The following is a 27024-nucleotide window of genomic DNA, read 5'->3' as shown; positions in this document are numbered from 1 at the left end:
TTTTTCACTGACCTTACCAGGCATGATGTCCTTTTCCAGGGAATGGTCCACTCCACAGTTTCTGTCCAATGTTACTACACTGGAATTGCAGTACTACCTGAAGCTAGCTAACATATAACAATGAACCAACCAATGCACTGCCGTCAAGTCGGATCCGACTCATGGCAACCCCTTCTTGGGCTTCCGAGGCAGTGTCACTACAAAAGTAAATTGCCCAACCTTTCTTCCGAGGAGTGGCTGGTGGGTTTGAGCCTCCAGCCTTCTGGTCACAGTCAAATGCTTTAGGCACTACACCACCAGAGATCCCAGCTCATGTATATGGTGGACTAATTTTCAATGAATTTGAATATATGAATGAATGAGTGAACAAATTAATGTCCAAAATGTATCAGGGTAACAGAGTTCTTTCTAACTGAGTCCTTAGAGTAAATGAACGAGAGTCTTGGAAGGGTAGATTAGTGCTTGGCACTATAAAGTAATTTTAATTTGTAAGAAACAAGGAGGGAGAAGACTAAATAGGAGAGGGACAGAGCTATAAGCAAAGTTCTGTAGATGCCCAGAGGAGAGGGGCCACAAAAGAAAAGAGTTCACACTCTTGCCTCTAACTGGAGGAGTAAATAAAAACTGGAGACTGAACTTTGAAAAGTCAAGTCCAAGGACCCAGAAAGGAGGTTCCTATTGAAATGAGTTGCACTGAATTAAATTAAATTAATTGAATTGAACAATCAACTCTTATTACATATAAGGAAGCTAAAGACCAGACAGGTCTATTGTAACCAAATTCCTTACAAAGACAGAGTTTTACATGAAGTCACCTTGAGATACTACATAATGAGCTCAACCCCTCAGCGCCTTTCCAGTATCTTCTGGAACTGTCCTGAAAGTCCAGAGCACTTCTCTTTCAATACTTGCAGCAATAGGTCATCTTAACTCTTTGATAGAGCTTGGTTTGAGGAAACAGTCAAGCCTTTGGTTCATTTGCGTACACAGTTATTGAGCTCATAAGCACATGCTGAGAATTTACTTAATGGATATATCTAAAACTGAACTCACTGGCATTGAGTCTGATCTGACTCATAGCATCCCTCCTTGGGTTTCCAAGGCAGTATCACTACGGAAGTAGATTGCCCAATCCTCCTTCTGAGGAGTGGCTGGTGAGTTTGAACCACTAGCCTTCTGATTAGCAGTCAAATGCCTTGAGCACTATACCACCAGAGCTCATTAAAAAAAAAAAAAACAGCCTCACTGCCCTCGAGTCACATCCGACTCAGTGATCCCTCCTTGGGTTTTCGAGGAGGTATCACTACGGAAGTAGATTGCCCAAACTTCCTTCTGAGGAGCGGCTGGTGGGTTTGAACCACCAGCCTTCTAGTTAGCAGTCAGATGCCTTAGACACTATGCCACCAGGGCTCATAGAGTATACAAAAGTGGGGAAAACAATTTCCATTTTGTGTCTCAGTGGAGTGGGGAAGGCAGAGACATCTACAAGTCACTATAATGCAATGTAATAAAAAGTAGTACATACTGAGTCTGCTCAGTAAGTTGACTGATCTAGTTGTTTCTGGTTACTCACAAGTATAAGACTCATTTTAAAAAATCCAAAACCTTCCATACTTGCATGTACTATACATAACTTCTGATGTTTAGGGCTGGGAGAAGCAAGCTATGCATGGATCTATAGTTGGAGAGCAAAGAAAAGCTTCTTACCGGGTATATGCTGTGTGAGCCTTAATGCTCAGAAAACCTTGGGAAGTAGACATACTGTTTCCTTATTTATAGACCCTGAGGAACAGCCTCAGGAATTTAATATAACAGCTATGAGATCACAGAGCTATTAAGTGACAGACAACTAATTCAGGTCCAGATATGTCTGACTCCAAAGCCATCTGCAGTGCCACTTACCTCTTAACACAGAGCAGAAAGGGAAGCAATGTAGAGTTGTGTGGCTTTTTCCATTTGTTTATGTCTGGACTTACCCGTCACTTAATTTTATGATGCTTTCACAAGAAACCATTTCATTAAACCTTATAAAAATGGTTTGGCTATCAGGAGAAAGGGAGCTCTGGTAGCATAGTGCCTAAGGCACTTGACTGCTAACCAGAAGGCTGGCAGTTCAAACCCACCAGCCACTCCTCGGAAGGAAAGTTGGGCAATCCTACTTCCGTAGTGATACTGCCTCGGAAACCCAAGGAGGGGTCGCTATGAGTCAGGGCCAACTCGATAGCAAATAACAACAACAACAACATTAGGAGAAAGAACAGGAAATGGAGGAGAAGGGAAAGGAAGGAAGGGAGTAAGGAAGTAAAGGGAGGGAGGGAGGAAGGAAGGGAAAGAGAGGTACAAAAACACAAAGAGAGACAGGAAGAAATACAAGGAGGAGCATGGGAGTGTTGAGGTGAGAACATTTTTCAGAAAGAAAAACAGTTTTAAACCCCGGAACGAAAAGTGCTAGTCTGACTGAGGTCGGAATGCCTGGGAGAGTCCAACCAGACGCACCTCCATCCACCCAGGCCCGAATGAAGCCACTTCCATGGCAGTCCTGCTGCAGAGAACACGCCACACTCACCTCCTTCCATTTCAGAGTGCACTTCAGGGGGTGATTCAGAATGAAAAACAAAAGGGAACCTTAGGTGCTACAGGGCAAGAGCTTGAGAGCCTGATACAGCAAAGGGGAGTAAAACAAGGCCAAGTTCAAAAACAAGGACATTCCCAAGGAAGATAGTGAGCTGTTCCCTAGACTCCCTGTGGCAGCATTCTCTGGCAGAAGGAAAGGCAGTTTAACTTACCCTTGGAGGACCCACTACCCCTGATACAGGCTTCACTTAATATAAAGTGATCTGAGTCTGCATGCTGTTCTGTATAATAGTGAATTTATTGTTAATGTTAGCTGCTGTTGTGCCAGCCCCTGACTTACGGGACCCTACACACAACGGAACGAACCACTGCCTGGTCCTGCACTATCATGATGAAGGTGGTGCATCAGACCGTTGTGATTCATAGGGTTTCAATTTACTAATTTTCGTAAGTAGATCACCAGGCCTTATTTCTAGTCCATTTATTACCTAGTGAAAAAAAGGGTAAGACCTGCACCTAGAGATCCATGCCTGTGTCACAAAACCTCTCCCAAGTGCTACTATTGCATACAACCTCGGTCTTGATACCTGGTCCTGTTACTTTTATTTTGAAACTTGTAGCTTTTCTTAAAACTAAAAACCGTTTAGTAAGTTATCTGCTGACTGATGAACTGATTGGATTCCAGCTAGGATTTCTGACATGGAGGAAAGTCTAATTTACAAAGTGATGGATCTCCTTCTGTTTGTCAAGTAAAACCTAGTTACCTCGTCAGAAATGTGCCAAGTATCTGAAAGCATTGGTTGAGAATAAGTCTTGATATTATAATATCTTGTTTAAAGTCAAAGGAACTCCAGTGGTACAGTGGTTAAAGCATTCGGCTGCTAGCCAAAAGGTCTGTAGTTCAAACCCACCAGTTGACCAATGGGAGAAAGATGAGGCAGTCTGCTTCCGTAAAGAATTACAGCCTTGGAAACCCTATGGGTCAGTTCTTCTCTGTCTTACAGGATCACCATGTGTCGGAATTGACTCAATGGCAGTGGGTTTGGTTTTATTTTAAGTCAAATATGTATATGATATTTTATTGAAAATAGACTGTGATCAAAGCTGAACCTTTTTTAGTTGTTAGCTTTGAGAATAAAGGCATACATTTACTAGTTGTTTCTTCCCACTGGGAAGCTTTGCCGTTTTGTGTTTAGTCATGATATGTGAACCCATGTTTATTATACTCCATTAAAATGAGCTGTTAAAATTGTTTTGAAAGTGTATTTGTAACCTCTGAAGACAGAGCCATAAAGATGCAATTGAAGTACACAAGATTATGATGGACGGACATGGTTAAATTAGAAAACCTTATCCCAGAGCAAGGAGTTTCCTGTGACTGGTGCTCTTCTAAAAATGGTATATTGCAGCCTTTTGAACCTGTTCTGCAAAGAAAGCCACCCAGCTGCCAAGGCCTGGCAGATGTGAACAAAAAGCCTGTTCTCAGGAAACTTGGAAGTGAAAGGACCTTGCCGACACCTGCTTTGGTGCCTGTCAGAATGTGTCCTTGTTCCACCTGCATCAGAATCCCCTGAGCTGCATGCTTCTAGATTCTAGACTTCATGCCCCACTACAGAATCAGAATCTCAGGAAAGAGGTAGTATCGGTTATCTAGTGCTATGATAAAGGAAATCCTACTAGTAGGTGTCTTTAAGAAACAGAAACTTACTTTCTCACAGTTTAAGAGGCTGAAAGTCCAAATGAAGCATGCCAGCTTGAGAGGAAGACTCTCTCCTGTTGGTGCTGGACAAAGGTATTTTTCTGCTTCTGTTTCTTGGCGATTCATGCAGCATGAGTTCTTCCCCCATCTGTGCTTATTTTATTTTATTTTTTAACATTTTCAAGGATAGAGGGGAAATTCCTCAACAAAATAAAGGGCATATATGCAAAGCCAACGGCCAGCATCATTATTAATGGAGAAGGACTCAAAGCATTCTCCTTATGAATGGGAACCAGACAGGGGTGCCTTCTGTCACCATTCCTATTTAACATTGTATTGGAAGTTCTGGCCAGAGCAATAAGACAAGAAAAACAAAGAAAAAGCATCCTACTTGGAAAAGGGCAAGTAAAGCTATCTCTATTTGCGGGTGATATGATCATGTACATAAAAAACCAAAGGGACACAGCAGCCAATTAGCAGGATACAAGGTCTACATACAAAAATTAGTTGGATTCCTTTACACCAACAAAGAGATATCCAAAAAAGAAATAAGGGAAACAATACCATTTACAATAGCTACTAAAAAGATAAAATATCTAGGAATAAATCTTACCAGGGACACAAAAGACCTATATCAAGAAAATTATAAAACACTACTACAGGAGACAACAAGGGATCTATATAAATGGAAGAACCTGCCTTGTTTATGGATAAGAAGACTGAATATTTTGAAAATATCAATACTACCTAAAGCAATCTGCACATTTAATGCAATCCCAATCCAGATACCAACAAAATTTTTTAAGGACATGGAAAAGCCAATTACAAACTTCATATGGAAAGGAAAGAGACCTCAGATAAGCAGAGCACTACTGAGGAAGAAGAACGAAGTGGGAGGTCTCATACTCCCAGATCTCAAAACCTGCTATACAGCCACAGTAGTCAAAACAGCATGGTATTGGTATAAGGACAGACAGATAGACAAGTGGAGCAGAATTAAAAACCCAGAAATAGACCCGTCCATCTATGGTTCAGCTGTCTATGGACAGCTGATCTTTGACAAAGGTCCAAAACCTATTAAATGGGGAACAGATAGCCTCTTTAACAAATGGTGCTAGCAAAATTGGATATCCTCTTGCAGAAAAATGAAACAAGACCTGTACCTCACCCCCTACACAGAAACAAACTCAAGTTGGATCTAAGACTTAAATGTATAACCCAAAACTATAAAATTCATCAAAGATAAAATAGGGACAAATCTAGGATCCCTAATTTACAGCATAAATAGACTGTCAAACATAACCCAGAATGCACAGGTGGTAGAAGAGAAGCTAGATGACTGGGACCTTTTAGAAATTAAATTTTTATGTGCAATGAAGTACTTCATGAAAAGGGTCAAAAGAGAACCTACAAATTGGGAGAAAATATTTACCTATGATATATCTGACAAAGAAATTATCTCCAAAATCTATAGAAAATGTCAACACCTTAACACCAAAAAGACAACCCTATTCAAAAATGGGCAAGAGACATGAACAGATACTACACTAAAAATGGTATGTTGGTGGCCAACAAATACATGAGGAATTGCTTGTGATCTTTAGTCATTAGAGAGATGCAAATCAAAACAACTGTGAGATATCACCTCACCCCAGCAGTAATGTTGTTGTTATTATGTGCCGTCGAGTCGGACCCAACTCATAGTGACCCCTCCTTGGATTTCTGAGGCAGTATCACTAGGGAAGTAGGTTGCCCAATCTTCCTTCTGAGGAGTGGCTGGTGGGTTTGAACCGCCAGCCTTCTGGTTAGCAGTCAAGTGCCTTAGGCACTACATCAATAGGACAGAAAATAACAAATGCTGGTGAGGTTGCAGAGAGATTGGAACACTTATACACTGCTGGTGGGATTGTAAAATGGTATAACCATTGTAGCAAACAGTATGGCATTTCCTTAAAAACTGAAAATAGAAATACCATTTGACCCAGCAATTCCATTACTACGAATATATCCTAAAGAGAAAAGAGGCAGGACACGAACAGACATATGCACACCTATGTTCATTGCAGCACAATTCACTATAGCAAAGAGATGGAAACAACCTAAATGCCCATCAACAGATAAATGGATAACCAAATTAGGGTGCATTCACACAATGGAATATTATGCAACATTAAAGAACAATGATGGATACGCGCATCATCTCACAACATGGATAAGCCTGGAGGACATTATGCTGAGTGAAGTAAGTCAATTGCAGAAGGACAAATATTGTATGAGCTCATTACTGTAAAAAGACAAGGAATGGTTTGCTTAAGGAAGGGAATTCACTTTGTAGGTTACCAAGGTGGGGAGGGAGGTGGAGGGAATAATTTCAGGCTAGCTGAGGACCACACGCTGAGATGGGTAAGGGGAAGGATGATATGGAAAGGGTCTGTAACCACCATGATAAAATTAGGGAAAGGGAGGACACCAAATTGTGCACATAGACACAGACAACAGAGGCTAATACCAGTATATCCACAATACTGCATTACTATTAACACCAAGCATCAGGCTACAGATAAACACATATTCATCTGAGATCAGATGGGGGTCAGTGAACAGTATTATACTGTAGACCAAGGAGCTCTGGTAGCATAGTGCCTAAGGCACTTGCCTGCTAACCAGACGGCTGGCTGTTCAAACCCACCAGCCACTCCTCGGAAGGAAGATGGGGCAATCTACTTCCGTAGTGATACTGCCTCGGAAACCCAAGGAGAGGTCGCTATGAGTTGGGTCCGACTCGACGGCACACAGCAACAACAACAAGGATAGATTCAGCTGAGGCTAATCTTGCACAGATACCAATGATACAAAATACCAATGATACAAAATACCTGCAATCCTTACAGAAACAACAGAAGACAGACAAAGAACAATCCCTCACAGACAGCCAGATACAGTGGGAGAGAGATCCAATAGATCTACCAACTCAGGACCATAGTATTGGGGGAACACCAGACTCAATTGGCACAACAAAATACCTACAAATCTTGTTCCACAACCTACATTGGTGAGTAGTGACTGGGGTCTTAAAAGCTTTCGAGTGGCCATCTAAGATGTAGCTAATGGTCTCCTATCATAGGAAGTGAAGAAGAGTGCAGAAAACCAAAGGCATTTGGAAGCAATCAGCCCTAGGACATGATGGACCTCGAGACCAGAACTAGATGGTGCCTGGCTACCAATGCCAACCACTCAGGAAAGGATCAAAACTGGAGATCCTGGCTAGAATGGGCAGAAAAATGTGGAACACAATCCAAAAATACAATAATGACCAGAATTACTGGTTGGATAAAATCTGGTGGCACCCCCAATACTATGGTCCTGGCATACACTTTGGGCCTGGAATAAAACTCACTCCCAGGGGCTGGCTGTCAGCCCAATAGTAAATAAGACTGACACTCAGACCACTCAATCCAGGGTGATGCACCCACATACTCTATGGAGAGGCATCCTTTGGAGCAATTGACCATAAGGCACCAGAGGGGCAACATTCTCTTGGAGGAAATGCAGGACACACAGGAGTGCATAACTATGAGGGGCAGGAAGGAGAGTGGGTTAGGGTTGGGAATGGTAATTAGGGAGTGAACTAGAAACACAAAATGTTGAATGTACAACAAACTCTATACAATAAAAAATAAAATTCAGTAATTTTAATTTACTTATTGTTTTGGTACTCTAGTGGTATGCTAACAGAAAATACCACAGGTGGATGACTTTAACAAACAGGGATTTATTTTCTTGCAGTTCAGGAGGCTAGAAGCACAAGCTTAACATGCCAGCTCTAGGGGCTGGGTGAAAGCCCCTCAACCTTGGGCTTCAGCTCTGCCTTTTGCCCCCAGCCCACTGAAGCTGGGGCTATCTCTTAACTCAGTCAGCTGCTGCCTGCTGAGGCTGACAAACCCAAAGCCGACAAGTAAAATGGCACAGTCCCAAGATAATCAAGCAACATGGCAGGCCACTTGTTCAAGTCCAGAAACAGTCCCAAGCTCAGGAGGAAACATGGCCGGCTGCGGAATGAAGACTCCAAGCATGCCAAAAAGCTCCAGAGACCTTTCTCAATACTTCTTCTTCTACACTGGAAGCAGATATCCCTAAGGCAGCTTCTCAGCTGCTCCAGTAGTTCCCACCATGGAGTTGATTACCAGTCTCCTTTTGGGGAATAACTACATCCAGCTGCCCAGCCACTCAAACCAGGTCCAGCCAAGTTGACACACAACCTTAACTACTACACTCATTAATTTTTTTATTGTGATTTGAGTGAAAGTTTACAGAGCAAATCCATTTTCCATTCAACAGTTCATACATATCTGTGTTTTTTTTTTTGTTTTGTTTTTTGTTTTACTGCTTGTTTAAGCTGTTCTTTTAAATCTCAAAAGAGATGGAAGCAAAACACACCCTGCCCTAATCTTGCCTCATTAACATAGCAAAGAAAATCCATTACCAGATGGGTTTATAAACAGGGATGTAGGGGTTAGGATTTGCAACACATATTTTTGGGGATGCACTTCAGTCCATTACAGGGAAGAGTGATGCCTGGGAAGCTGCCCTGTGAACATGCACCTCTGGTGGTTCATGAATGAAAAAGTAGGGAAACATCCGCTTTGGTCCACCTGCTTATTTTATAGATGAGAAGCCTGCACCCCAGAGAGATGAAGTAATGTGGAGGCGTGCACACAGAACCAGCAGTAAAGACTTTGACCTCTAGTTTGGTGGGTTTTGTACATCTAGCTGTCAGACTTTGATGTCTGCTAGAGTTTAAACAGGCTCCTTTAAATGGGAAAGGAAGCAGTGGTTCCCGGCAGGGCCCCCGGTCGTGCTGTGGGTCTTGATCTTCATAACCAATGTAACCCTTTAGAAAGTGAGCAAGAGCCCGGATCCTCCCAGCCTCGGAGCTTCCACCAGAACCTCAGAGTCCAGCCACAGCAGGATGTACTGGAGGCAGGAACGGCAGCTTGCTTGAACCCGCTGGCTCCTCCCTCTTACCCCACAGTAACCTGGACAGTTGCCTCTTGTATGATCCCTCCCAGGAGCTATTTCAGGGCCTGGCTTAGGGCATGGAAAGATTCCTCAGTTTTGCCAAAGTGAGGGTTACCAGATGGCTGTCACTGGCGGAATGCATGAGTACAAAGATTACAGATCTCTGTTTTGGGAGGAATCTTATTTTTTGTGTTCCTGATTTCTTGGAATATGAAGGCTTCACTCTCAATTAGTAAGGGGGGGGGAAAAAAAAGATGTGAATGAGGTCCTGTCCAGATGGGAAGCGGGTGTGTGCTTTTTAAGCACTCACATCCATGGCCTGGGGGGGGGGGGCGGCGTTGCCAGGGATGGGCTTGATGGTGATTCGCTGCTGATTTAGAATTTGGCTGGTGGTGCATCATGCAGTGAAGACCCTGCACTCCCCTGAAACAGAACCTGCCCCTGCCCCTGCCCCTGCCCCTGAGCCTGGGGACTGAGGAGCTGCATTGCATCATCATCCCTCAAAGCCTGATTTTCTGGGTGACATTGAGCTTTATTGTGGCCAGAGCTCTCTGGGCTCTGGGTCCTTTGTCTTTCAGATAAGGGTAAGATTTGGTCGAGGTGTTAGGAACTGGGCTCCATGCTGCTCTGCTTTCAGGGCTGTGTGTCCAGGGTCCAGGTGGGGTGCCAAGGGAGTGAGAGAGTAGAGAGCACTAATCCCCCCCCCCCCCGCAATTGTACCTTTGAAATTTAAGCTCTCTCTTAGCGGCTATATATTTGTGCTTCTGTGTAAGGTTTTGCTTGAAGAACAGATTCTGGTTTAAGTAAATCACCTGTGAACTAGGTTCATTGTTCCAGCTGTAAATGGTATAGTCTGGAGCAACTTTAAAACAAAACAGAACAGCATGCATCTCTTCTTTACTTCCCATCACCCCGCCCAGATACTCTGATTAAGTAGGTCTAGGATGAAGTCTCTATGGGCTCTAGTGGCACAGTGTCTAAGGCATTTGGCTGCTAACCAGAAGGTTGGTGGTTCAACCCACCAGCCACCCTGCGGAAGGAAGACCGGGCAATCTACTTCCGTAAAGATCTACTGCCTCAGAGACCCAAAGAGGGTCGCTATGAGTTGCAGTTGACTGAATGGCAGTGAGTTTGGTTTTTGGAGTTAGGTTGAAGTCTCAAGCTTTGGTATTTTTTAAGAACTCTGTGATATTATAACACTCAGCAAGGTTAAGACACTCTAAACTGGGTCAAATCTTAGTTGCCTCTAGTGTGAAATTCCATGCTAATGACTTCTGGTTCCCCAAAAGGAGACTCACTCAGACTGCACTCTGCTGGAAGAGGTTAGAGGGTCTGGGTAGCAAATGTCTAAAGAACCCCTCACCCCATAGAGACCCTTCCCTCTGACCTCATTTTCCTTCCCAGGCATGCCAGGGAAAAACAACGTGGCAGCTGCTTTGCGCCAGGCCCCTGGGCAGAACGGTACCAGCTTCCATGGCTGCATCCGAAACCTGTACATCAACAGTGAGCTTCAGGACTTCCGAAAGGTGCCCATGCAAACAGGCATCCTGCCTGGCTGTGAGCCATGCCACAAGAAGGTGTGTGCCCACGGCACCTGCCAGCCCAGCAGCCAGTCAGGCTTCACCTGTGAGTGTGAGGAAGGATGGATGGGGCCCCTGTGCGACCAGAGGACCAATGACCCCTGTCTGGGAAATAAGTAAGTTCCGGCTGCTTGATAGTTGAACACATGCTGATAAACCCTCAAAGCACCACCCAGGAAATGAGGGGAGAGAGGGAAAGAAAGAGGCAACCATTAGCACCAGGGTCCTCATATTCAGTTAACCATGTGCCTCCATTTTTTAAAATTGCTGTGTTGTGGTAAAATATATATGATGAAACATCAGTCAATTCAACATTTATATGGACAGTTCCATGACAGTGACTGTGTTCAGCCTGTTGTGCAGACATTACCACTGTCCTTTCTCCAATCAGTCCACAGCCACTAACAGAAACTCAGTGTCTCCTCAGCAACCACTTAGTTGTCAAGAAGTCATTTCCAACTCATCATGACCTCGTGTGTTACAGAGTAGAATTACACTCCAGAGGGTGGTCATGGCTGTGACCTTTCAGAAGCATGTCACCGGGACTTTTTCACAGGTGCCTCTGGGTGGCAGACCATTGTTAACCTTTCAGTTAGCGGCCAAGCACTTAACCTTTTGCATCAGCCAGGGATTCCTCCCCCAAAAAAGAGAGCCCCGTCCCCACCCTGACCCGCAGTTCTTCTTCCCTCTCACCCTTGTTGTTGTTGTTGTTGTTGCTATGTGCTGTCGAGTCGGCCCTGATTCATAGCGACCCCTCCTTGGGTTTCCGAGGCAGTATCACTATGAAAGTAGATTGCCCAACCTTCCTTCAGAGGAGTGGCTGGTGGGTTTGGTTAGCAGTCAAGTGCCTTAGGCACTATGCTACCTAATAAACTTTGGTCTCTATACATTTTTCTATTTCGTAGAAGTGAGATCATGCAGTATTTGTCCTTTTGTGACTGATTTGACTCAGCATAAATGTTCTCAGGGTTTATCCATGTTGTGGCATCTATCAGGACTTCATTTCTCCTTATGACTGAATATCCCATTGTATGCATGTACCACATTGTGTCTGTCCATTCATCTGTTGATAGATATTTACGGTGGTTCCCCCTTTTGGCTGTTGTGTACAGTGCTGCAGTTAACATTGGTGTATGGCTCTCTCCATTCTTATCTACTCCACCTAATGCATTTCCATTCCTGCCCTTCGCTTCCTTGCAGGTGTGTCCATGGTACCTGCCTGCCTATCAATGCATTCTCCTACAGTTGTAAGTGCCTGGAAGGCCACGGGGGAGTCCTCTGTGATGAAGAGGAAGATCTTTTTAACCCCTGTCAGACCATCAGGTGTAAGCATGGCAAGTGCAGGCTCTCAGGAGTTGGGCAGCCCTACTGTGAATGCAGCAGTGGATACACTGGGGACAGCTGTGATCGTGGTAAGTCAGCTCAGCTGAGCGCCTCCATCTCTTCAGAAGGCAAGAAAGTCTTCCATCTTTGAAAGCAGAAACAGGCAGAAACATACAGGAGAGATGAGACAATATCTGATCTTTGCATTCTTGCAGATGCTGCCATTAATTACTTTTCAAGTGTTAGGAAGGTCCAGACAAACAAAAAGCAGACTCTTGTCATAAGTCAGCCCCATGCCATCTCAGGGAAAGCCCGTGTGTGACAGAGTAGAACTACTCCACAGGGTTTTCTTGGCTGTATTACTCCATAGCACCACTGGATAAGTTTGAATTACCAATCTTTACATTGGTAGTCCAGCAAACTGAGACCTTCCTCTTGTTGTTGTTGTTATGTGCCGTCGAGTCAGACCCGACTCATAGCGACCCCTCCTTGGGTTTCCAAGCAGTATCACTACGGAAGTAGATTGCCCCATCTTCCTTCTGAGGACTGGCTGGTGGGTTTGAACCGCCATCCTTCTGGTTAGCAGTCAAGTGCCTTAGGCACTACGCTACCAGAGCTCCTGAGACCTTCCTAGGAAAGTTGTTGATAGATGCCATCAACTTGGTTCTGACTCACAGTGACCCTGTGTACAACAGAATGAAATGTTGCCTGATTCTTCTATCCTCATGTTCCTTCCTGTGTTTGAGTACATTGTTGTAGCTGCTGTGTCAGTCCATCCTGTTGAGCCTCTTGCTCTTTTTCACTGGCCCTCTTCTTTACCAAGCATGATGTCCTTCTCCAGGGACTGGTCCCTCCTGATAACATGTCCAAAGTACGTGAGATGAAATCTCATCATCCTGCCTCTGGATGTACTTCTTCCAACACAGATTTGCTCATCCTTCTGGGGGACCATGGTGTATTCATTATTCTAGACCAATACAATAATTGAAATGTATCAATTCTTCTTCAGTCTTTCTTATTCACTACCCAGCTTTTGCATGCATATGAGATGATTCAGAATACCATGGCTTGAGTTGGCACACCCTAGTCTTCAAAGTGCCGTCTTTACTTCTCAACACTTTCAAGAGGTCTCCTGCAGCAGATTTGCCAATACAACACGCCTTTTGATTTCATGATTGCTGCTTCCGTGGACGTTGATTGTGGATCCAAGTAAAATGAAATCCATTTTTTAAATTTTCTGTTTATCGTGATGAAAATACCAGATATGAAGTACCCTAAACTTCCACCTCAGGATTTTACCTGGCCTACAGATATTTCCTTACAATCGGATTTGTTGGCAAAATACTCCTTACCTTATGTAGACACTTTATGTACCTTGAGCTTTGCCTGCTCTTCTCATGTCTGAGTATTACTCCTTCGCCTGTTTGCACAGAGATGACGGAGCTAATAATTCTGCTTCTGGCTTTTGTACAATGTCACCTTTGGCCTGCAAATCAGCTGATTTATCAGCAAATTCTGCAGTTGAGAGGGATGAAAAGGGGCTGACTTTTCTGCCCACCTCTTTCTCTCTCTTCTGCGCACTCAGCACTTGCCTGGCCCGCAGCTGGCATGCGTGGTGAAGTGTGCATCAGAGGGATGGGAAGAGAGGAACGTGCCCACGGGTGCTCTGAGCAGATGCCTCTTTTTGAACTAGTTTAACCCAGGGTAAATTATGTGGAATGTTCCTTGTGTTAAGTAATGGATCGATTACTATTAAATTTCAGATCTAATACATTAAATTGCACACTCTCTGAAACTCCTCCTTATGGTAAACAAAACCAGCTTTTAGCAGTGTGAAAACAGAGATGTGTATTTTTGCAATAAAGGAAAAGATTTAGGAATCCAATTTTCTTGTCAGGGCAATAGCATTTCTATTTATAGACCACATATATAATGTTCACTTTGCAGAAAATAAAGGCCAAAAAGAAGTATTTTTCCAAGAACGGAGCTTGTACCACCAGCCGATACTATGTAATATAAGCATAACACTAAAAATAGCAGTTACGAGGGGGAAGCAAATACAGCGTCTTCTCAATCAGGTTGTGGTTTCTCGGTCACTCTGTGCAATTGCAATTTATAGCAACTGCTTTTAAAATGTTTGTGCTTTTTATTATTCTCTTCTAGAAATCTCTTGTCGAGGGGAGCGAGTACGAGATTATTACCCAAAGCAGCAGGGCTATGCCGCTTGCCAAACCACCAAGAAGGTGTCCCGACTGGAATGCAAAGGCGGGTGTGCAGGCGGCCAGTGCTGTGGACCCCTGAGGAGCAAGAGACGGAAATACTCTTTTGAATGCACTGATGGGTCTTCATTTGTGGACGAGGTTGAGAAGGTGGTAAAGTGTGGCTGTACAAGGTGTGCCTCCTAGGTGACCCCCTGGCAGCTCTGGCCCTTGGAAAATGTTGTCTACTTATTGCCCCTGTTGGACTAATTAATGCTTCATAGTGGAAATATTTGAAATATATTGTAAAATACAGAACAGACTTATTTTTATTATGAGAATAAAGACTTTTTTTTTTTTTTTTTCTGCATTTGGAAAAAAAAATAATAAAAAAGAAACGCTTGAACTAAAGCTTCCCCAGCACTGGGGCGGTGTGAAGAATGATACACCAGGAGGCATTATAACCATGATGGGGACCATTGTAACTCAGATGCATATTTGTAACATGCTGAAGACGAACAGAAGCACACACCCAAGGACGACATATCTACTGTGTATTGATGTGAAATTGACCAGAACATAAACCCATGTGGCCTCATTCCCAGCAGCTCAGTTCACAAGGACATACCAAACACGTGTGTGAGTGAGGATCTAAGGCAGGGGAATGGGATGCCAAAATTCACAGATCCAACAGACTGATCAGGAAGATTTTGTGCAAAATAGAAAACGCTCTGACGATCTGGGTTCCATTCTTAAGCAGAAATAGGAGCGCTAAAATCAATTTTATCTTCTTTTTAAATGTCAGCATGTTAGCAGAAGCACACGAAAGTGTTCCTCTACCATTTTCCAGTATTAATTTTTTTTTTGTAATATAAATGATAAAGGAGATGATAAAGAACCAATAGATTATTGATAAATAAATTAGTAATAATATGAATTTTTGTTTCTATGAATTCTAAACAACCCTATACAGTATTCAGTTTCAAGGAGAAATATTTATTGTATCAAAGTACATTGTACTTAACATTTTAGGCCATCCTTTTGCCGTTTCTCGATGCTTTAATATATATTAATTTATAATTTTCCTGATATTTTTGTACATTTTTCAAACTTAAAATCAGGAATTTTTTTTTTTTTTTTTTTTTGGCAATAGTACTAACATAGGGTGTTATATTGGGATAAATAAGTGCTGATCCATTTGTTTACCATGACATTGGACCACTGGTGTCATTGACCTACTGCCCTAGACTAGAACACCTGCAAAAAGTATGTAAAGTCCAAAAGAGGAAGACCCAGATCTATGGGTGCAGTTGTCATTGTACAGAAAAAAGTGGCCCCTCTGAAACCTGTACTCACAGAAAAGAAATGGTGTGTAGCAATCGACACTAGAAAGTAGACCTTTGACAAATTAATATTTCCTTGAAGTTTTTTGCCCTTTTTGGGGGGAGTGTGGGGGTTGGAAGAGAAAAAGCTGTAATGTCAAGAACTGTGATTTTTTTTTCAAACAATAAAACTCCTTTATTGCTTTTCTGTTCCCATGTTGACATGTTTGCTGCTAAATTCCAATGTAGAATTGATCATTTGTAGTGAACTTTGCTCTTCCCTCATTAAAATCCCAGGGGACCCTGTAAAGATGCAGATGTTTCTTTCCAATGACTTTTTTTTTTAACAAAGAAAATTAGATGTACATGTATAATTCCCTGTGCTTTGTCTATATCCGGACTAATATCAGTTACACTACTGATGTTTGTAAATTAAACAGATATTTACTTCATGAACAGCTTGGTGATTTTCTTAGAAACTGCACAATTATTTAGAGGCCCCTCCTTAAGCATTTGTTAACCAAAGTAGTAAAGAACAGGGAACAAACCTTTACCTTGTTATTGCCAGAGATTGATTTGAGATTAACGTCATTACATGTGGGGATGTTGGAATGACCACATGACAGACATGACCAGAAGAGCACACTCTTTGCTTGTTGTTGTTGTTGTTATGTGCCGTCGAGTCAAACCCAACTCATAGCGACCCCTCCTTGGATTTCCGAGGCAGTATCAGTACGGAAGTAGGATTGCCCAACCTTCCTTCCGAAGAGTGGCTGGTGGGTTTGAACCGCCAGCCGTCTGGTTAGCAGGCAAGTGTCTTAGCCACTATGCTACCAGAAAATAGCTACGCTATTAATTTCTTTTTAAAAAATAATGATAAAGTGTGACTAAAACACAAATGCTGTTTTTGTTTTTGTTATTGGTAGTTTCTTTTCCCCTCAATTAGAACCACATGGAAAACAGCAGAAAACAAAGAGTACCTGTACTTTTCTGCACAAGTACTCTCAAGCAAGGGCTAGTAACATCGAGGTACGTCCTCCAGAACAAGAAACAGCATTGGCTGCATGGATGATCAATATTCATCCACCATGAAAGATTTCCTTGGTTTCCTGGAGAAAGACACAATCATTTATTCATACTTTTTCAAAATGTCTTCATTTTAATGATTGAAATACTACAGTGTTGTTCGCTGTCGTCCAGCTGATTCTGCTCATGGTGACCATATGTGCAGAAGAGAACTGCTCCGTAGGGTTTGCAAAGCTGTGATCTTCTGCGAGTAGATCACAGGCCTGACTTCCAAGGCACCTGTGAGTGGGTTTCAACACCTAATTTTTGGCTAGTAGTTGGGCACTTAACCATTTGCGCCACTCCAGGGCTTCCATTAAACCTATGGATCATTGTGCTTTTCTTGTTTTGGAGAGGGCCACACAGCTCAAAAACAGGTGCTGAATTCCTCCTCAGGCCTGCCAGGCTTCCTTATTTATGTACTAGTGGTAAAGACAGCAGCTAAGAAACTACAATGCTCTACTAAAGGGCTTAGGAACCTTAAAGTGTAATTCCCCTATATATTTCTTAGTTCAACATCACAGTGTTGTTTTAGGTGCCAGTGAGTTGACTCCAACTCACAGCAACTCTGTACAACAGAATAAAACAATGCCCAGTCCTCAGCCACTGTCACAAGCATTGCTATGCTTGACTTATTGTTGCAGCCAGTTTCATTTAATCTCCCTGAAGGTCTTCCTCTTTTTCGCTGACCCTGTGATTTATGAAGCATAATATACTTCTCCAGCAGTCCCACTTGATAACTTGTCCAAAGTTTGTGAGACAAAGTCTCACCATGCTCACTTTTAAGGAGTATTCTGGCTGTACTTCCTCCAAGACACATTTGTAAGTTCTACTGGAAGTTCAAGATATGTTCAGTATTCACTAACACCATAATTCAAAGGCATCGATTATTTGACCTTATTCATGGTCCAGCTTTCACATATGTGTGAGGCTATTCAAAATACCATGGCTTGGGTCAGTCACACCTTAGACCTCAAATCCTCAAAGTGAGATCTTTGCTCCTTAACTTTTTAAAGAGGTCCTTCATAGCAGATTTTCTCGGTGCAATATGATGTCTGATTTCATGATTACTGCTTCCATGCGTGTTGATTGTGGATCCAAGTAAAATGAAATCCCTGACAACTTCAATCTTTTCTCCATTTATCGTGATATTCTTTATTGCTCCAGTTGTGAGGATTTTTGTTTTCTTTATGTTGGTTGTAATCCAGAATGAAGACTGTAGTGTTTTATCTTCATCAGTAAGTGCTCCAAGTCTCTTCACTTTGAGCAAGCAAAGTTGTGTCACCTGCATATCACAGGTTGTTAATGAGTCTTCCACCAATATAATATGTTCTTTTTCATATAGTACAGCTTTTCAAATTAATTGCTTAGGATACAGATTGCAAGATTAGTAAGCCAGCCCAGGACCAGTGGAAGGTGGGTGTTTGTGTGGATTGCCCTGTGGCCAGGACGGATAAGTTAGCAGAGCAGGAGAGACCAGTAAATGAGTGGAGCAGTTTGGAACAGCTAAGGAAACAAAGTTGTCTGTCAGTTTCTGCTACAGTGGTGGCTTGAGGGTTTCTGTGAGGCTGGAGGCTATGTTACTGGTGTTTCAAATGCCAGCAGGGTTAACCATGGTGGACAGGTTTCAGCAGAGCTTCCAGACTAAGACAGACGTGGAAAAAGGAAGATGCCATCCACTTCTCAAAGAATTGGCCAGTGAAAATCTTATGAATAGCAGTGAAATACTGTCTGATAGAATACTGGAAAACTTTAGGAATAGCCCTGAAACATTGTGCGATATAGTGCCAGAAGATGAGCCCATCAGATTGGAAGGCACTCAAAAACAACTGGGGAAGAGGTGCCTCCTCAGAGTAGAGCCAACCTTAATAATATGGATGGAGTAAAGCTTTTGGAACCTCCATTTACTGATGTGGCATGTCTCAAGATGAGAAGAAACAATGGCAAGCATCCATTAAGAATCAGGACATGGAAAGTATGAAGGATGAATCTAGGGAAATTGGAAGTTGTCAAAATTGAGATGGAATGCATAAAGATTGATATCCTAGACATTAGTGAGTTGAAATGGACTTGTTTTGGGCCATTTTGAATCAGATGATTATATGATCTACTATGCTGGGAATGACAAATTGAAGAAGAATAGCATGACATTTATCATCACAAAGAATGCATCAAGATCTATCTTGAAGTATAATATTGTCAGTGATAGGGTAATATCCATATGCCTACAAGGAAGACCAATTAATACTACTATTATTCAAATTTATACACCAACCACCAAAGCCAAAGATGAGGAAATTGAAGATTTTTACCAACTTTTGCAATCTGAAAGTGACCAAACATGCAATTGAGATGTATTTATTATCACTGGTGACTGGAATGCAAAAGTTGGAAACAAGAATCACCGGTAATTGGAAAATTTGGCTTTGGTGATAGAAAAAACACTGGAGATCACATGATAGAATTTTGGAAGACCAACAAACTTATTCATTGTAAATACCTTTCCCAACAACACAAACCATGGCTATACATGTGGACTTAACCAGACAGAGTACACAGGGATCAGATTGACTACATCTGTGGCAAGAGGTGATGGAAAAGCTATATATCTTCAGCCAAAACCAGGCCAGGTGGAACAGACAATCAACTGCTCATATGCAAGTTCAATTTGAAGCTGACGACAATTAAAAGAAGTCCACGAAAGCCTAAGTATGACCTTGATTATATCCCTTCTGAATTTAGAAACCATCTCAAGAATGGATTTGATTCATCGAACACCAATGACCTAAAACCATAGAAATTGTGGGATGACATTAAGAACATCATCCATGAAGAAAGCAAAAGGTGATTGAAAAGACAGGAAAGGAAGAAAAGACCAAAATGGATGTCAGAAGAGACTCTGAAACTTGCCCTTGAATGGAGAGTAGCTAAAGCAAATGGAAGAATTTACAGGATAAAAGAGCTGAACTGAAGATTTCAAAGAGCAACTTGAGAAGACAAAGTCAATTATTATAATGAAATGTGCAAAGACCTGGAGTTAGAAAACTAAAAGGGAAGAACACTCTTGGCATTTCTCAAACTGAAAGAACTGAGGAAAAAATTTAAGCCTTAAATTGCAATATGAAAGATTTCATGGGCAGTATGTTGAATGATGTAGGAAACATCAAAAAAAAAAAAAAAAGAAGGAATACAGAGTCACTGTAGCAAAAAGAATTGCTTGATGATCATCATCCATTTCAGGAGGTGGCATATAATCAAGAACCAGTGGTATTGGTATTGAAGGAAGAAGTCAAAGCTTTACTGAATGAATTGGCCAAAAAAAAAAAAAAAAAAAACAGGGCTCTGGAAATTGACAGAATACCCATTGAGATGTTTCCACAAACAGATGCCCTGCTGGAGGCACTCACTCAGCTATGCCAAGAGATTTGGAAGACAGCTACCTGGCCAACTGACTGGAAGAGACTTTATTTGTACCTGTTCCAAAGAAAGGTGATCCCACAGAATATGGAAATTATCAAACAGTGTCATTGATAACACATGCCAGTAAAATTTCACTGAAGATAATTCAAAAAGCATTGCAGTATATTGACAGAGAACTTCGAGAAATGCAAGCTGGTTCCAGAAGGGGACTAGGAGTTAGGGATATCGTTGCTGATGTCAGATGGATCTTGGCTGTAAGCAAAGAATACCAGAAAAATGTTTACTTATGTTTTATTGACTATGCAAAGGCATTTGATTGTGTGGATCATGACAAATTTTGGATAACATTGAGAAGAATGTGAATTCTTTCATGAGCACATTTTATTGTGCCCATGAGGAACCTGTACATAGACCAGGAGGCTGTTGTTCAAGCAGAACAAGGGAATATTGCATGGTTTCAAATCAGGAAGATAGTGTGTCAGGGTTGCATCCTTTCACCATACTTATTCAATCTGTGTGCTGAGCAGATAATCCAAGAAGGTGGACTATATGAAGAACATGGCATCAAGATTGGAGAAAGACTCATTAATAACCTGAGATATGCAAATGACACAACTTTGCCTGCTGAAAGTGCGGATGACTTGGAGCATTAACTGATGAAGATTAAAGACTACAGTCTGCAATCTGGATTACATTTCAATATAAAGAAAATGAAAATCCTCACAAGTGGACCAGTAAGCAACATAACGAAAAGTGGAGAAAAGTTTGAAGTTGTCAAAGACTTCATATTACTTGGTTCTCCTATCAACGCCAATAGAAGCAGCAGTCAAGACACCAGATGATGTATTGCACTGGGCAGATCTGTTGCGAAAGACGTCCTTGAAGTGCTGAAGAGCAAAGATATCTCCTTGAAGACTAAGATGTGCCTAACCCAAGCCATGATATTTTCAATCACCTCATATGCATGTGAAAGCTAGACAATGAATAAGGAGGACCGAAGAAGAAGTGATGCTTTTGAGTTGTGGTGTTGCAAAAAATGCCAAAAGTACTGTTGACTGCTGAAAGAACTAACAAATCTATCCTGAAAGAAGTGCAGAATGATCCACAGAAGTGAGAATGGCCAGAGTTTGCCTCGCCTACTTTGGTCGTGTTGTTAGATGCAACCATTCTCTGGAGAAGGATGTCATGCTTGGTAAAGTGGAGGGTCAACAGAAAAGGAGAAGGCCTTCAACAAGATGGATTGACATGGTGGCTGCAGTGATGGGCTCAGGAATAGCAGGGATTGTGAGGCTGGCACAGGACTGGGCAAAGTTTCATTCTGTTGTACATAGGTCACTGAGTCAGAGACAACTTGATGGCACATAATAACAATCCGCATGCAGATTGAATAAGTATTGTGAAAGGATACAACTCTGATGAGCACCTTTCCTGATTTTAAACCATGTAGTATCTCATTGTTCTAGTGAAACGACTGCCTTATGGTCTTTGTACAGGTTCCGCATGAGCAAAATTAAGTGTTCTGGAATTCCCATTCTTCTCAATGTCATTTGTAATTATTGTGATCTATACAGTACAATAACACATTAACCCTTCCCTAGTAATGATTTTGCTAGAATAGGACATCATGTTTGGTAGAGAGTCAGCAAAAACAAGGAAAACCCTCCATGAGATGGACTGGCACAATAGCCTCAGCAATTAACCGAAACAGCAATGATCATAAAGACAATGCAGGACTAGGCAGTATTTTGTGTTCTACACAGATCACTGAATGAAAGCCTACTGGGTGGCACCTACCAACAATCTTTTTGTATAAGTAATCTAAATTACAGGCGTCTCTCGGTGCAAATGGTTAAGCACTTTTGTAGGAATTGAAAAATTGGCAGTTTGAACCTGCGCAGGGGTATCCTGGCCCATAAAATCTACTTCCAAAAGATCACAGCCATTGGAAATCCTATGGATGCAATTTTACTCAGAAACCCATGAGATTGCTGTGAGTCAGAATCAATGCCACAGCAACTGAATATAATCTAGATTCTAGATTTGTTTGTTAATTTTTAAGGGGAAAAAATGAAATGTTATTTCTACACTGTATTCGTTCCCCTTCCTGTTTCTAGAATTATAGATGCATGATCTTGGGTTGAGGTAGGTGGTTCATAGGGAATTGTTTGCCTTGTGATGGGACTGCCTTCTGCACAAGAGTCTTTCTTTGAGAAAATCCAACAAAATTACTACCAAATAAGGCAAATTAATGGGGAATCATTCATATTATAAAAGGCTCCTTAGTTATAAGGCTTGGCCATAGGATTCCTTTAAATAGGGAACTAATTATCCTATTGCATCTCTAATAGAATTTTATAGGTTAGTATTAGTAAAAATAATTTGCATATTTTAGAATCAAAGCTACTACACAGAATAAAGTATGATGAAAAAAAAACTGATTAAACATTCCTAATGTATTTAATTTTAAATTCTCACAGTAGAGAGGCACCATGAGGAAATGCTATGGAGATCTGACATGTGTTCAAATAAAGATGTATTCATGGAATAATAAACCTTTCCGTTTATGATTTTTTCCGGCACAGATTTTCTGAAATGATTTCTAAGCGATGAGATATGAACCTCTGTTTCAGAATTGCTCTGAGCAATTTCTTTGTTGGATGATTTGCTTTGTCAGCAGCAATTCTTTCTGGAGAAATGATTGAGTGGATGTTGAAATCGATTCAGGACTTAAAGATCTTGAGCTTTATGGTGTCATCTGCCCCATGTAGTGACTATTGTTTAAAGAATAGTGTTTGTAGAAATATATAAGCACTGTAAACCACACAAAGTTTTATATAAAGTACATAAAGCTATATAAAATTACAAGCTATTTTCACTCTTGATCCTCTCTGTGCATTCAAAAGCCATTGAACAAATTTTATTTCCTATCTCCTATCATGGATAAGGAACTATACTAAACTTTTGGTATACAGTTTCAGATAACATAGACATCCCTTCTGCTTTTTTTAGAGCTTATACTTTATACTGTTGGGATTGGGCAGTAGAGGTTGGTAATAGATACTACACAAATTATAACACTGATATATATTTTCAGATTATGGTAAGTTTCCTAAAGGGAACTAAGAGATAGTAGCAAAAATTATCTGCCACTCATCTGTCAGTCATACTGTGGTGGCTTGCTTCTTTCAACAGCTATGCCACCAGTATTTCAAATGCCAGTAGGGTTACCCATGGTGAACAGGTGAATAGGTTTCAGTGGAGCTTTCAGACCAAGACAGATGAAGAACAAGGACCTAGCAACTGCTTCTGAAAAAAATCATCCACTGAAAACATTATGAATAACAATGGGACATTGTCTGATATAGTGCAAGAAGATGAGCTCCTCAGGTTGAAAGAAACTCAGAATTAGACTGGAGAAGAGCTTCCAAATCACACACACACACACATACACACAAAACCCTCACTGCCATCATGTAAATTACAACTCATAGTGAACCCTCCTTGGGTTTCTGAGGCAGCATCTCTACAGAAGTAGATTGCCCAATCTTCCTTCCAAGGAGTGGTTGGTGGGTTTGAACCACCAGCCTTCTGGTTACCAGTCAAATGCCTTAGGCACTACACCACCAGAGCATCTTGCCAAATCATGGTAGCCCTAAATGACAGGGAAGGAGCAAAACTTTTGGGACTTGTATTTGCTAATATGTCTTACTCAAAATGAGAAGAAATAGCTGCAAATGTGCATTAATAATTGGAGGGGAATTATAGAATATTACTCTAGGAAAGGGTGGCAGGGATCTCAGGTAAGGAGAGGGACACGGCCCTCATGACCAGAGGCAGGAAGTGGGGGAAAGAAAAGCCAGGGGATGACAGGTGACAGAGCAGCAGGGATCTCAGATAAGGGGAGGGATACAGATCACACCCCCAAGAGGCAGGAAGCAGAGAGATTTCAAACTGCTAAGGGAGACAAACTTGTCTGTCAGTTTTTTATACTGTGGTGGCTTACATGTTGCTGTGAGGCTTGACGCTGTGGTACTGGTGTTTCAAATGCCACCAGGAAGAGGCCATCTACTGCTCAAAGAATTAGAGAAAATCTTATTAATAGCAGAGAAAAACTGTCTGATACATTACTGCACAACTTCATGAATAGCCAGAAACTTTGTCCAATGCAGTGCAGGAGGATGCACCCTTAGGTCAGAAAGCTATCAACATATGCCTTGGAAAGAGCTGCAGCATCAGAGTAGAACCAACCTTACTGATATGGATTAAGTAAAGCTTTCGAGACCACTACTTGCTGATGTGGCATGACTCAAATTGAGGAGAAAAAGCTTCAAATATCTATTAATAATCGGAAAATGGAATGTACAAAGTATGAATGTAGGGAAATTGGAAGTTGTCAAAAATAAAATGGAATGCATAAAGATTGATATCCTAGGCATTAGAGAGTTGAAATGGGCCAGTTTTGGCCATTTTGAATAAGGCAACCATATGATCTATTATGCCGTGAATGACAATTTGAATACGAGTGGTGTGGCATTCATTATCACAAAGGATGTTTCAAGATCTGTCCTGAAGTACAATGCTATCAGTGATAGGATAATATCCATCCACCTAAAGGAAGACCAGTTAATACTGTTGTTGTCGTTGTTTGCCGTCGAGTCGGCCCCGACTCATAGCGACCCCTCCTTGGGTTTCTGAGACAGTATCACTACGGGAGTAGGATTGCCCAACCTTCCTTCCGAGGAGTGGCTGGTGGGTTTGAACCACCAACCTTCTGGTGAGCAGTCAAGTGCCTTAGGCACTATGCTACCAGAGCTCCTCAGTTAATACTACTATTATTCAAATTTACTCATCAATCGCCAAAGCCAAAGATGAAGAAATTGAAGATTTTTATTAATTTCTGCAGTCTGAAATTGACTGAATGTGCAATCAAGATGTGCTAATTATCACTGGTCACTGGAATGCAAAAGTGAGAAACAAAGAATAATCACAGGTAGTTGAAAAATCTGGCCTCAGTGACAGAAATAATGCCGGAGATTGCATGATAGAATTTTGCAAGGCCAACAGCTTATTCATTGCAAATGTCTTTTTAAACAACACAAACAGCAGCAGAACACATGGACTTTGCCAGATAGAGTACACAGGAATCAGATTGACTACATCTGTGGCAAGAGGTGGAAGGAAGATGAGGCAATGGAAAAGCTCAGTATCTTCAGCCAAAACAAGGCCAGGAGCTGATTGTGGAAAAGACCATCAACTGCCAATAAGCAAGGTCAACTTGAAGTTGAAGACAGTTAAAACAAGTCTACAAGAGCCAAAATATGACCTGGAATATACCTCTCCAGAATTTAGAGACCATCTAAAGAAGAAATTCGATGCATTGAACACCAGTGATCGAAAACCAGAAGAAATGTGGGATGACATCAAGAACATCATCCATTAAGAAAGCAAGAGGTCATTAAAGAGATGAGAAAAGAAGAAATAACCAAAATGAATGTCAGAAGAGACTCTGAAACTTGCCCTTGAATGGAGAGTAGCTAAAGCAAATAGAATAAATGATAAGATAAAAGAGCTGAAGAGAAGATTTCTGTTCAGAAATCTGCTCAAGAAGACAAAGCCAATTACTATAATGAAATCTGCAAAGACCTGGAGTTAGAAAACCAAAAGGGAAGAACAGGTTCAGCATTTCTCAAACTGAAAGAAATGAGGAAAAAATTTAAGCCTTGAGTTGCAATGTTGAAACATTCTATGGGCAAAATATTGAATGATGCAGGAAACATCTAAAGAAGATGGAAAGAATACACAGAGTCACTGTAGCAAAAAGAATTGGTCAATTTTCATCAATTTCAAGAGGTGGCATATGATCAAAACCAGTGGTATTGAAGGAAGAAGTCAAAGCTGCACTGAAGGAATTGGCAAAGAACAAGGCTCCAAAATAGATGGAATACCCACTGAAATGTTTCAACAAACGGATGCCATGCTGGGGGCACTCACTCGGCTATGCCAAAAGATTTGGAAGACAGCTACCTGGCCAACTGACTGGAAGATATCCATATATATACCCATTCCAAACAAAGGTGATCCCACAGAATGCGGAAATTATCGGACAGTATCATTAATATCACATGCAAGTAAAATCTTGCTGAAGAGAATTTAAAAAAATGGTTGTAGCAGTATATTAACGGAGAACTTCCAGAAATGCAAGCTGGTTTCAGGAGGGAACATGGAACAAGGGATATCATTGCTGACATCTGATGGATCTTGGCTCAAAGGAAAGAATACCAGAAAGATGTTTACTTGTGTTTTATTGACTATACAAAAGCATTTGATTGTGTGGATCATAACAAATTATGGATAACATTGAGAAGAATCAGAATTGCTGAACACTTGACTGTACTCATGAGGAACCTGTACATAGATCAGGAGGTTGTTGTTCAAACAGAACAAGGGGACACTTAAAATCAAGAAGGGAGTGTGTCAGGGTTGTATTCTTTCACCATACTTGTTCAATCTGTATGCTAAGCATATAATCTGAGAAGCTGGACTATATGAAGAAGAATGTGGCAACAGGATTGGAGGAAGAATGATTTAACAACCTGAGATATGCTGGAAACACAACTTTGCTTGCTGAAAGTGAGGATGACTTGAGGCACTCACTGATGAAGATTAAAGAATACAGTCTGCAATATGGATTACATCTCAATATAAAGTAACCAAAAATTCTCACAACTGGACTTATAAGTAGCGTCACAATAAATGGAGAAAAGATTGAAGTTTTCAGAGACTTCACATTATTTGGTTCTACAATCGAAGCCAACGGAAGCAGC

At 41.5% G+C, this 27024-nt stretch overlaps 1 protein-coding gene and 1 pseudogene across 1 annotated transcript in view; both read left to right on the top strand.

Moving 5' to 3' along the window:
• Window positions 1-14600, top strand: part of SLIT2 (slit guidance ligand 2) — a 569662-nt gene extending 555062 nt beyond the window's left edge. The window contains exons 37-39 of the mRNA XM_042782686.1: window positions 10697-10988; window positions 12073-12284; window positions 14359-14600. Of these exons, the coding sequence (XP_042638620.1) occupies window positions 10697-10988; window positions 12073-12284; window positions 14359-14600 (746 nt within the window). The remainder of the gene's footprint in view (window positions 1-10696; window positions 10989-12072; window positions 12285-14358) is intronic.
• Window positions 14601-18697: 4097 nt separating this feature from the next.
• The window catches only part of LOC122151372, a 29485-nt pseudogene continuing 21158 nt past the window's right edge, over window positions 18698-27024 (top strand).

This window comes from Orycteropus afer, unplaced genomic scaffold (genome assembly GCF_000298275.1).
Source record: "Orycteropus afer afer isolate SDZICR_OR568_19922 unplaced genomic scaffold, OryAfe1.0 scaffold00411, whole genome shotgun sequence".
In the NCBI taxonomy this organism is placed as follows: Eukaryota; Metazoa; Chordata; class Mammalia; order Tubulidentata; family Orycteropodidae; genus Orycteropus; species Orycteropus afer.
Note: the sequence above shows the minus strand (reverse complement) of the source record. Positions and strands in the feature narration are given on the sequence as shown.